General features: G+C 45.2%; 3 protein-coding genes across 11 annotated transcripts in view; all 3 read right to left on the bottom strand.

The window, feature by feature from the left end:
• Positions 1-3,612, bottom strand: part of crocc (ciliary rootlet coiled-coil, rootletin) — a 31,980-nt gene extending 28,368 nt beyond the window's left edge. For 3 of the 4 annotated variants that reach the window (XM_076037288.1, XM_076037287.1, XM_076037289.1), the window contains exons 1-2: positions 400-554; positions 76-205 (exon numbers count right to left, since the gene is read on the bottom strand). In XM_076037288.1, the coding sequence (XP_075893403.1) occupies positions 76-205; positions 400-474 (205 nt within the window). In that variant the 5' untranslated portion in view covers positions 475-554. Of the gene's footprint in view, positions 1-75; positions 206-399; positions 555-3,382 lie in introns of those variants that run through there. The other variant, XM_076037290.1, reaches the window with a different exon arrangement.
• Positions 3,613-4,404: 792 nt separating this feature from the next.
• necap2 (NECAP endocytosis associated 2) lies at positions 4,405-8,024 on the bottom strand. Of its 4 annotated transcripts, none has more exons than XM_076037295.1 (8): positions 7,858-8,023; positions 6,792-6,892; positions 6,254-6,358; positions 5,979-6,060; positions 5,422-5,530; positions 5,144-5,288; positions 4,960-5,050; positions 4,405-4,873 (listed from the first exon to the last, which is right to left on the bottom strand). In XM_076037295.1, the coding sequence occupies exons 1-8, from the start codon at positions 7,950-7,952 to the stop codon at positions 4,828-4,830; spliced, it is 774 nt and encodes a 257-aa protein (XP_075893410.1). In that variant the 5' UTR covers positions 7,953-8,023; the 3' UTR covers positions 4,405-4,827. The 4 variants fall into 4 exon arrangements, 2 of the variants coding, with proteins under 2 accessions (XP_075893410.1, XP_075893409.1); XM_076037294.1 differs by having other exon boundaries at positions 4,405-4,876; positions 7,858-8,022; XR_012928278.1 differs by having other exon boundaries at positions 4,827-4,873; positions 5,144-5,346; positions 7,858-8,024.
• A 106-nt stretch (positions 8,025-8,130) lies between these two features.
• On the bottom strand, positions 8,131-12,110 carry LOC142895930 (SUZ RNA-binding domain-containing-like). Of its 3 annotated transcripts, none has more exons than XM_076037297.1 (5): positions 12,016-12,110; positions 11,146-11,337; positions 10,483-10,532; positions 10,115-10,384; positions 8,131-10,014 (listed from the first exon to the last, which is right to left on the bottom strand). In XM_076037297.1, exons 2-5 carry the CDS (start codon positions 11,194-11,196, stop codon positions 9,903-9,905), a joined length of 483 nt encoding a protein of 160 aa, XP_075893412.1. In that variant the 5' UTR covers positions 11,197-11,337; positions 12,016-12,110; the 3' UTR covers positions 8,131-9,902. The 3 variants fall into 3 exon arrangements, with proteins under 3 accessions (XP_075893412.1, XP_075893413.1, XP_075893411.1); XM_076037298.1 differs by lacking the exon at positions 12,016-12,110 and adding an exon at positions 11,418-11,664; XM_076037296.1 differs by lacking the exon at positions 12,016-12,110 and having other exon boundaries at positions 11,146-11,664.
• Between the last annotated feature and the right edge of the window lie 48 nt (positions 12,111-12,158).

The raw sequence follows: 12,158 nt of genomic DNA, 5'->3' as shown, positions 1-12,158 counted from the left end.
GACAGCGGAGACAAAATCAATGTTAAAAAACAGAGGAATGTGAGGTGAGCGGGAGGAACGGAGGCAGCGACTCACAGCTCTCACTGAGGTTTTTGGTCACAATCTCTCGCACCCGCGCAGGCAAGCATTTGGGGGGCGCGTCCAGCGAGGTGCCCTCCTGCACTGTTAGCTTCTTCTCCTCGGACAACACGCTCTCCTCCAGCCTCTGGTGGAGCAAAAAGAGACAATAACCAAAAAAAATATTATATATCTCCATATAAGAGCAATCACAGCAAGAAAATCAAGGATGAGGAGCAGGTGACACAATTAACCACGAGCCACCTGGGCAATAATAACACCTAACGTCCCGGTGGTGATGGCCCGGTGAGCGGCTGGTGGACGGGGCCCGCGTCCCCTCACCTGGATGACGGACTCCAGCTTGTTGGAGTCCGGCTGTGAGTCTCCGGCAGCGCTCATCGCTCCGCCGGCGGACATTTCCAGTCCTCCGCGACCGGGATTCGAGTCCGAGTGAACGTTGCGGCTTTCGAGATGAACCGATCGCCAATTTTTTTTTTTTTTTTTTTTTTTTTTTTTAATTATTATTATTATTTTTTTTGCTTTGCGCTGTTTAAGTGAGAAAGGAAAGGAAAAGAAAAGAAAAGTGGAGGGCGCGGAAGCAGCAGGAGGGTGTACGTGTGGCGGTGACAGGTTCGCAGCGAGTTCGCTCCTCCGTCCTGCTCCTGCTCCTGCTCCTCCTCCGGTGCAGACAGGCACAGATTGAGGACGGCAGGATTAGCAGGATTTAACATGCACCCTCTCCACCTCCACCACTGCCTCCTCCACCTCCTCCTCACTCTCTCTCCTCTCACTGCTCGGCTCTAACATCCGGACCCCGGCAGGGACGCCACAATAGGCGCGCCCGAATAAAACTTTTATTCGGGCGCGCACGTTTTTTGTACGCATTGTTTTCTTTTCTCTTTTCTTTCTTTTTCTTGCTGAGGTAAACGTTCAGAAGCGATTCGAGGAGAAAATCTAACAAATTGTCGAAGTTTTGGGGTGTGTGAAAGGTTTAAAATCCAGTTGCGTGTTTACCTTCAACTCAATGCGGAGCCAGAATTGTTTCTTGGCGGTGGTGATGGTGGTGGTAGGCAGTATTGTTGGGATTACTCCTTAAAAAAGTCATCAAAATACTGATTACTCCTAAAATTGTAATTACTTCTGTGATTACTTTGTTTTACGAGTAATCGATCACTTATTACTTTAGTTAAAAAAGTAAGTGAGTGCTTTGGAATGAACTTTATAAAGTGAACATTTTCCAATTCCAAATATTGCCTCTGACCTCTTAACGTGAATGAATGTTTCCTCTCTGAACACAAACATTTCACAGAACAAACTCATGTACAGCACTGCTGCCTTTTGCACAGCCCATATTGTTAAAATAATCTGTGACGTCGTTTTTGGTTGTTTTTCTAAATTTCAGACATTTTGTGGATAATAAGACGTTTTTAGCCCGCAAGATATTTCAGAAAAGTAATGGAATCGTTACTTGATAAAGTATTAATGATATAATGGCCAGTTTTGCCACAGTAATCCCATTGGATTACTCTGTTATTAGAAATGTAGTTTAATTACAGTAGCGGATTATTAGGTAATAGATTACTCACCAACACTGGTGGTAGGGGGGGGGAGGGGTACCAAGGTAAGATCCTGACTCACATAGAGGTGAAATGGTTACATGACATGTTTTTATTTTTATTCTAATTGTTACTATAGTTGTTTGTATTTATTAAATGTTTTCATGATAAAAGTCGTCATAATTTCCTCTTCACGCGTGTTAAATATTAACAATAAAACCTATACCGGCTTGCTCCTACTGTCTTCGGGTAGGGTTACATTAAATTTCTTCCTTCCTTGTTTCCGCAAAACAACAGAATCAAGACCCACCATCAAGCCAGAAATATGTGTTTACAAACAGAAAGCGCAAGAAGATACAGTACGTCAATCAACAAATGGTGACTCGAGATGCTGTAGTGTGGAAGTGCGTGGCGTTTTGTCAAATTATCCCCCCTGCAGTGGCCACCACGTAGCTCCGCCCCTGCTTCCACTGCAGGGCCGGATAAACCAGCCTCCTGTAGCGCCCAGGGCTAAGGACACAGCATTCCTCTAACTACAGGCTTGTCCTATACAGGACAAACATAAAATAAAATCCTTTGACCACTACTGAGTCAATTCCAGCCTTTCCAGAGAGTCATAGAATCTAATGGATGTTTGTGTTTGATCAATTCTTAGAAGGAACCTGAAGCAGCAGTCATAAAGACTTAAAGAACCTGGCTGGGAGTGACCTTTGTGATGTCACAAAGCACCAGAGTGACTACAAGGAGTATCTACTCTCATTTCTAGCTTACAGACGACATGCTGAAGACATATTATTGGTAGATCTGTGCGTCTTCTTGCTTGAGGGGGGGGCGATGGGTCTGCGCTGCACCGCTTCTTGTTTTGAATTGTCATAGTTACCGACTAGAGCATCATTGTGTCAATGCCAGACCCCTCACAACACACAAACAAACACACACAGACACTCATATACACACACTCTTGTCTCTAGTTTGAAGGACGTGATAAGAAAATCAATGCCATCCACTGTTAGTGTCCGTGTCACAACATGACACACAAACATGACACAAACTATACAGTAAGTCACTGTGTCGGACAGAGTCACCACACATGCAAGGATTCTCTTGCGACATTCAGTAAAGTTGGGCACGTGAAACGGATTTGTGTTGTTTAATTGAAAAGTCAAGACTGACTGTATTTAAGTTGTCCTGGAGGCCTCAAATGAATTGATTGCAGTGATTTTTACAGTAACTCTTTACTGTAACAGTATTAACCACGATCAGATCTCATTGTCAATCCATCTGGGGAAGCTCCGAATCAAAACTACTTCGAAGCTTAAAAATATCCTCTTTTTTTTTTTTTAACTGTTTCCTCTTTTAAGCTGTGACAGTAGCGGTCACAAAGGGAACTCTGGGGACTCAACATCCCCTTGGCTACCTCTAAACACGCGTCCACCAGGACACGCCCAAGTTTTCAAAAGTCAGCGAGGAGTTGGAGGCGGGAGAAGGAGGAGGAGAGGAAGAAGGAGAGAGGGGGGGCAGTTAGCATCCGAGGAATCCGAGGAAACCAACACGATCGGATTAAATGTGTGGGAGGTGTGCTTTCAAAGACGGCAAGACGCTGCTGGCGCGAACAACGCCAACAACGCACCACGCTGATGTGGAAGCGACAGGAAGCCTGACTGATTTTGGGCCACCGAGCGCTTTTTAGTGTGGCGATAAACAATCAGCGCAGGCTCGCCTGGCTGCCCCGCCAACTCGGCTGTGAGGGCTTTTAAGGAAAGGCTTACCTGGTGAGAGCAGTGAGGCGAGGAGGAGCCTCCCCCCCCCTCTGGTCTCCTCACAGTCACAGGACTCCACGGACCGACGACACCACGGAGCACGTCAGCAGCCACTGGACGCGGATGTGCAGCAGGCTGCCTGCAGGGGAGAGGGACGCTGCTCCTCTGATACGAGCTCCATGCTTTTTCCGGGGAGGGACTTCCAGCGAGCTGTCTGTCTCCGAGATCTCGCGCGCGCACACACACGCAGGCTCTGTGTGTGACAGGATGTGTGACCTCGTGAGGCTTATTACTGGACTTAAAAAAAAAAAAAAAAAAGATGTTCAAATGACTCAATGCCCGACGTACGTTTTCTATCATGTTTGTATTCTTATCATGGGCGCTTTACTGCAAATGAAGTCATTCAGTTCTACTTCTCATTCTTGTCTGGGATGCAGATGCTCATTTTAGCTATTTTTGACGAACCACAAAATTGTGTATCAAGAAATTTGTATATGTATGCAACACAAATTCTTACATCTTTGGCTTAATCATAAAAAAAAAATATCCTAAATAATTCAGTTTTGAGAGACTTTGAGCTCAGTGCCACTAAATACCAGAAGTGACACTATTTACATGACATTTTATAACAAAAACTGTGACTTGTAGAATTTGAAAGCGATTTTTCAGTGTTCAAACATATTTTTAACCAGACCGAGATGACAAAGGTTATTGGAGTACTTAAAAGACAAAACAAATACTAATTGCCAGTTGAAAATGAATGACCACAGCTGTACAGGAATGAGAATAAACAAGAAAGGAAATAAAACATATTGTTTATTTACAAGATCTTTTCAAAGAGGCACTTGATCAAATCAATGCAAATTAGCAACAAGATTGGGGAACATTTCTTTTGGTAAAAGGCACTTCAAAATGCGACAAGACAACACAGACATACCAAGAGTTAGCACAGAAACAAACATACTTAAGCAGTACAATAAAGCTATGGACAAACAGCAATTATTACCCCCCCCCCCCCCCACCCACCCACCTAACCCCTCGCCTAGAATGCTGTTAATTCTAAAAAAAAAGTTCACTTTCTTTATTTGAAGAGATCTATTCCCTAGAACTAATACCCTACGATTGTGCTAAAACTAACAAAGACACTTCACAAGATAAATCATCAAAAACTGTAAAAGGAAAGGAAAAGGGGAACACAACCAAACCCTACATAAGGCGGAAATACTACCACTGCATAGCAGAGTGTGAAGAAAAAGTAGTACAAATATATTTACAGTTTACTGTTTTTGTTCCATCAGAGTATTTCGGGTTATAGTCCGTGTTGAGGGAATCTTCACAGAAGGGTGCGGTAATGAGTCACCAGCGCTTGAGACCAGTTCCTCTCAGTTTCTTCCAGACTTGATGGCCCTTTCCAAGGAATGTATGGAACTTGTGTGTACAGGCGGCCTCACAACTCAACTGAACTGCACCCATCCTGATTGCACAGCGTCTTTACTGGAGCTGCTGAGTAAGGCATGCAAAGGACAGTTAGGAGTCGGAAACACGACAATGAAGACAGAGGGACAAAACCAAATGAGGCGGCTTACTTGGAGCCTGCGGATGTGAAATCCCCCCACACATCAGTGCTGGGTTGGGCTGCAGGAGCAGGAGCCCCAAAGTCTAAAAGAGGGACTGGATCTGCAGAGTCGGGAGGAAGATGGGAGAAAATGATGACCATTGTATAGACAATGAGACAACAGACTGAGGTTTTACACAAACTCTGGCGTTCACCATTGTTTGCCTGCACAGGTGGGAAGCTCTGCTGTCCCGCGGGAGGTGGGATGAGACCTCCAGCCTTTGCACCAGGTGGCGGTGGGAGGAAACCCCCAGGAGCAGGACGCGTCTTGGCGCCGCCTGCTTCCTTCTTTTTGATATTCTGCCACAGATGAATGATTTTGGGGAAAGCACAGTTTGGTTCCTTGTCTTTTAAGATTCTAAAATCAAATAATCGCCATTGTGTTGTGCCAGAACACATGAATGCGGCTCATACTGGAGTTCAGAACACTCACTCCGATGCTGATCTTGATGGTTTGCCCCTCTTTGAAGCTCAGGTCCAGTTTTGGTACATCGCTCTCTGTCGCTTGCTGTTTTTTGAGCTCGCCTTCTTGTTTCACCCACCTTTATTGGTATGTAAATAGGAAAGTGTAGTCAGTTCTAAATACATATCACAGTGAAAAATAGCAGTCACTGGATTTATGTAAATGGGTAAATCTAGTCACTTTTTCTAAACTTTGATCTTAAAAGCATAAACACTGTGAATAATGTAATACAATATATATGTGTGTGTGTGTGTGTGTGTGTGTGTGTGTGTGTGTGTATACACACACACACACACACACACACACACACACACACACACACACACACACACACATATATATATACGAGAGGAGTGTGGTTACACCCTGGACAGGTTGTTAGTTAAGGGCCACATACAGACAAACAAGTATCCGCACCAACACTGACACCCACGCTTCTTGCTGTGAGAAAATGTGCTAATCGAAGCACCACAATGTGGCCTATGCACAACACCAGATTAAAATGAATCAGAAACGAGGCAACTCACTTAAAGTGATCTTGTAAAGCAACATTGAAGTCAAATGAGTCTCCACGGTCAGCAAACCCCAGGCCGATAAAAGCATGGCGACCTGTAAAGTCAATGACACAACAGTGGACAACGTTCACTACGTGTATAAATCAGAGGATGTATTTATTCCAGCAGGAAGGTTTACACAGCAGATAATGGCCAGACATAGAGACGAGCAATAAGGAAAGTTTGTGTTGAGAATGTGTTATTATTAGGGCGGTTGCGCGATTTCTTTTGCGATGAAAGAATCTTACCGTTTCCATCCTCTATCCGAATCACAAAATATCTGCTCGAGTCCGTGACAGCTTCCACAATACAACCTGGATACTCTGTGACCGGAGCTTGGGCAAACAGCTCTCCTGCCAAGAGATAATTCACAGCAAACAATGCGGGAGAGGATTTTTGTCTGCCTGGAAATATGGATTTCTGTTGTATTTAGTTAGCGTAGAGCTCTGTTTAAAACACAGAAATGCAATGAAATGTAGCAGGGCAGCTAAAAATGTTTTGTTTTGGGTTTTTTTCTGCACACTTGGACGCTTCCCTAGTTGTTTGGTTTCATGGAAAAAGACTTCTTGTAATCCTTCTCGATAAACCAATCATTTTCTGTTCAAAGAGGCTGCCGGCTTACCCAAAACAGTAATTGTTTAGACGATACTTTGTAATCTGCAGTTTAAGAAAGCCTCTCATTCTAAAGGGCGTTTGCCTTGCAGACTCCAGTTGCAGTATAACTGGCAGCTTTTTTACTTCCCTGTCAGAAGGAACGGCTACATTGCTTGGACGTGCATTATTTACCTGTGTTTTTGTCCTCAAGCTTAATAAAGGCCAAGTGGCCTTTGGCAGTGATTTTCATCCTCCCACTCCATGCAGGTTCGTCCAGCTTCCAGTCAGCAGCGCTAGGGGGAAAAAAGGGAAGATCAGTCAATAATCAAATTCATAAAATGAGAAATGAACAATTAAAGACATTGTAGCTCAAGATCAACGTGTTAGAGTAAAATCCACACATCAGCCTCAAACCACATCCTCACCGTATTCTAATTTCTTCTTTTTGCTGTCTAAGCAGTTCTAGCACATCTGGGACACCCGTGAGATACAAATGAAAGCTCGGAGGGGGAAAAACTAAACTAAACTAAACTAAACAGTCGAACCGAACCCTGGTGCACCTCTGTCCAGTATTGCGAGCAAGGTAAGGACTCGGCTTTCAAAGTGACAAGACCCGAATGACAGCTGCTGCAGACCATAATGTTCACACTACACGGCATCAAACGTTCACAGATGTTGTATTGTTGTTTTCGCAACGCAATGATCTACGTGCGTCTAAACATCAGTTCCCTGTATTCAATGTTGAAGTGACCAGGAAAAAAAATACAACACTAATTCTGCTGACTTGGCGAGTTACTGCCCGCTCCCAACTCTGACCTAATACTTCCATTATCGGACACGTACTATCAGTCCCGCCATTTATGACATTAAAGGCGTGATATGTCATTATGTAAAGGATGTTCGGTGATCGCAGTAAACTTGTATTCGTCGCTGGGCAAATGTAATAGTTTAAAATAATAAAATAAGCGCAGTATGTTCATTGACGTTGCTTGCCGTACTTTGCATGATGGTGTCAAGTTTCATTAGCACTATAAACAGCACGTTGGCCACAACCACAAGGTGTTCATAAGTTGTGCTTAGCCGATTTGCCAAACTCAGTCCTTCGTGGTTTCGTGCATACGCCGAGTTCACAGAATTCTTTCGAGACACCGCGTTGTCCGATAATGGATGCGATGGATTCCTTTAGCTTAGCTCTGCGGCTGCCGACACTTGTCTCGCAGACAGCGAGACTTCTCGGGTGACAGAATTATTTTCTTACCGATAACCACGATTTGAAGCCCGCGGTGGGATTCGGTAAACATGGACCTCCGGTTTAACGCAAAGCGTAGATTCGTAACTGTTGTCTTCAGCCATTTCGTCAAGTTTCACTACTTCTTTTCAACTTCCGACTTTCAGTTCTTCTTCGTCTTCTTCCAAGTTTTGTCGACTGTGAGAACTAATCGGTGCGTGACCGCCATCAAGTGGTAAAACTGAAACAGTGCTCTGCATAGCAACGGAACATTCGCTGTTCAATCAAACTCGTACTCGGTCCTGCACTTCAAAATGTATTTATTAAAGGGTATTCAAAAGTCATTTGAAAACAAACAAAAAAAAGGTGGCTGCAAATGATTTACAGTTTAATGGGCAGATGACATTAATACAGGGTGGATGTTTTTACACACACATTTCTTTCATGATTTCATTTTATTTTCTGCTGACAATGTCTATTTTCAATAGAAAACAATTGAAAGTTGCAGGTGTCGTGAACAACTGTATTATTACTACTGATGAAGGAGCGATAACTTTCCCCAACAACAAAGGGTTACATACTTTAACACCTCACAATCAACAATTGAAGTATTCATTCAGCTTCAAATAAATTATTCTTTAAAATTTAAATTTTAGTCATTTTAGTCAAATTCAACCTCCGTGTGAATGGAAAAGTACTGAGTTTTGTTCAACCCCAGAACACTCGCTCATTCCATCTTTATGCTGGATTTAGATGATAAAATTAACACTCAAAAACATTGGACAATACACCCTTCTAGCCACAAATCACTGGTTATTAGTGCCACAAATTTGATACCTGCTGTTAGAACCCGATGAACCTGTATTATACAATATTTGGTTACTTTTCATTATAAAACACTGATTAAAACGCTGTTTTTCTAGATTCTCCTCTAAGGTTTGACTACAGTGTTTAGTTTGACATATTTCCCAAAGCGAAACAATGCTGCGGCTGTAATCACCCACACTGTTAACCTGCTTATGAAGACTCTGCAGACCCATATCAAAGCACAGCTCACCAATATACTGCAACATATTACACAACTGTATTTGGAAAATCGTAAAAATGATTCCAATTGAGCTTCTCATTCAAAAGAAAAACAAACAAACAAGGCAACATAAAACGCCATGACCCCGTGACTCAGGTGTCACTTCATCTCAGGCATTAGTTTGTCTTTAACTTCTAGCCAGCCACATTAATAAATTTCGAGGAAAAAAAGAAAAGAAAAAACTTTAGACAACAAAAAGATGATTTAAACATAGTGTAACGCTCTTAATTTGAAATCATATTTCTAAAAGAAATCTAAAAGAAAAACAAGTTTGGGGACATATTCATTATTGCTTGAATAAACCCAGATCTTCTTCCATCGCGTCCTCGCCGTCTAGAATCTGTGGCCCCAGGCGGCTGCGTGCCCACCGGGCATTCTGTCGTGGCCCACGTGGCTTCTTGGGAGCGCCAGTCCGGGCCTCTGCTTCTGCTACAGAACTGCAGTATCAAACCGTTTGACTCAATTTGACTTCCTGCCACCTTTCCTTTCGTTTCAGCTTTCCAAAAGCGAAGCGTCGGCGCTGCAAGGTGCAAAACCTTCTGTGTGCCTGTCCGAGCTGCGCCAGCTCCCCGGTGGACACCCAGCCGTGATCCGCGTTCCTGCGGCTCGGCTCGGCTCATCGATCGGATTCATTTCCTATGGATCTAAGGGCCCCGCCATGGTACGTCAAAGCATCACAGTGTTTGGGGGGTATGAGCCTGTTCGCGGTGCCGGACAGAAGGGGGGTGGGGGTGGGGGTGGGCTGGGATTCGGACCCGTGACAGGTCTTTGCTGCACTCCACAGAGAGATGACTCACAATAAAGGGCAAAGACCGAGTCAGGAAGCAGAGGGGAAAGTGCAGAACACTTTTGTTTCATTATGACGTCATTCACACGCCTCTGCTTTTGTTTTTTTTTCGTTTTTTTAACCCAAAACACCCCCATTAATTGTCACCTTTGGTGGCCCTGACAGAGACACAGCCGATTCCTCGAACCGCTCCGAGGTCGTCTATCTGCAGAGCCGGAAGCCTGAGGTGCCGTCCGGACCGTTGGGCTGGCGGATCACGTGACTGTTTGGACGACCCGCTTCCGGTGACGGCTGCGAGTTCAAGCGAGCGGGCCTGGCGGCGGGAGACACAGACACGCCTTTCTGCTCAAGGAAACTCTGCTGTGCATCGACGATATCGTGAGCCCTCCTCCACAAAAAAGGTGGCGTCTTACCTGTCTTGGCCCGGGTTGTCTTGAGGCGTGTCGTCCGAGGAAGCGCTGCCCAAGATCCTCCTGCGTGCCTCGGCGTACTCCGCCTCGCGCTGCGCCAGCGTCTTGGTGTGCTGGGAGGGACGGGACGAGGACGCCGCTTTCCCCGCCGTGCCGTTGTTGGAGGGACGCTTCAAGATGCGAATCTGCGGCGGGGGGGCAGCGGGCAGAGAGTCGTCTTGGATCACGATGGCGGTCCGAACGGGTGAGCCGCCCGCGTTGGATTTCTTGGACCTGAGGAGAATAAAGACGGCGTTTTAATTATGAAAATATAAGCGTGTCAATACAAAAAAAAAAAAAAAATACCCGTGAGAACTTTTCTGTGCGCTTACTTTGCCTCCTGGTTTATTTTCAGTTTGGCTTCAAGTCTTCTCTCAATTTCCTGAAGAGGAAAACACAGTACGTCATCAATCACTGGCATTGCCTCCAATCATCATCATCACTCCATCGTGCTGCCCAGTGGAGCCAAACACGCAAAGAAACTCTTTAAATTCTTTATGCTTCCATGCTCTTTGTGAACCATTTGACGCACGACCTCTGTGCCAAATTATTCAAACGCCTTGAAAATAAACCATCCACAGCTACGCTGAAAGCAGTGGATGAACTTTTGTTTGTTTGTTTTTGCATGAATACTTCTTACCGCTCCTGCTCATTTCCGCAATGGGCGGGTCTACGTAATGAACAGAAGCGAGTGAGTAATTAAACTTTCACTTTTATGAAATCAAAGTTTTCAAAGCACGGTTCATGTTCGCCGCTTTCACACAAACACAACCCAATACGTTGCTAGTAGCGCCGTGTTGAGCCACTAAAATGGCCTGAGGTCAGTTTGGGCGACGGGCCTGCGCTGCTGACCGAGCCAGCGAGGATCGCTGGGGAAGGAAACCGGCCAGGAATAAAACATCCTACACGCAGCCGAGCGCCGGAATCACAAAGCTGTGCCATTTGACCAGTTTAACAGTAAGTCGGTGTGTACGGCTCGTGTTGCTGGCTCTCACCCCGCTGTCCGCTGCCTCTTCCCAGCTCTCTGCAACCTCTTCATCCTCCATGTTTAGCGCCACTGCTAGCTAGCTGCTGTCCTGCTCGGGCGGTGCTGCTGGCTCGCTAGTTGCAGTCCATAAAGAGAGGACCGGCTGGCAGGCAGCGCTCGGGGCGGCTCTCCGGACAGTGGGCGTCACGATTCTCTGGAACTAGATCAAGTCAGAGTCGAGTAAAGAGACCCCAAATGACTGCTCAGCCGCGTGTTAGCTCGCTAGCTTGATGCCGTTACCGAGAGCTGCCTCCCTCCCTCCCTCCGTCCGTCCCTCTCTGCCTGCCTCCTGCTTTCACTTGTAGCCCTCCGGTCCACTTCACACGCGCCACCGGCTGATGGAGTCGTCAACGCGTACGCCAGTGCCAGACGCCGGAGTCGATAAATTTAGTTCGGGCGGCGGATTGACGGTGTAGTCAGAAATGAGAGCTAGCCAGGTGACTAGCACTTCAGCGGTGTCTTTCCTAAGCTTTAAAACGGCTAAGGGAAATGACGTCAGACTGACGTTACCTTTAGGGAAAGTTCATGTGCCGCGAACCGACCACTCTAAATGCATATTTAAAGAAAGTGTACACCTAGCAAATACACCATCAGTCTGTATCTTCTCAAATTATGTTATGTTTTGTTATGTTATGTTATGTTATGTTATAATCCTCAATTTGTGCAGTAGCATGAGTGATTGAGGCAGACAGTCATTGCTTACTTGTAGCCACACAGCTGTGAATGTTAGAACTCATTCTAATCACAATTTAAATGTGAATTCTATCGCCGCTATCCAAGTGTGTTATGTGGAAACTAAATTTGTTGACTTTTTTATATGGGCTTCAAAAATATTTACTTGTTGCTATGAGGCTAATCAGAAGCTGGCACCCTGAATGTTGCATCATGTTATGTTTCCAAATCTCCTCGTCCTGCCTGCTCTTCCCCCCCCCCCCCCCTTGTGACTCTCAGACTACTGGTTGTCGACGCTGCTGTCTTGAG

This window comes from Nelusetta ayraudi, unplaced genomic scaffold, assembly GCF_046127955.1.
Source record: "Nelusetta ayraudi isolate G7.1 ecotype Tasmania unplaced genomic scaffold, CSIRO-AGI_Nayr_v1 ptg000050l, whole genome shotgun sequence".
NCBI lineage: Eukaryota > Metazoa > Chordata > Actinopteri > Tetraodontiformes > Monacanthidae > Nelusetta > Nelusetta ayraudi.
This window is presented reverse-complemented; position numbering and strand designations above follow the sequence as displayed.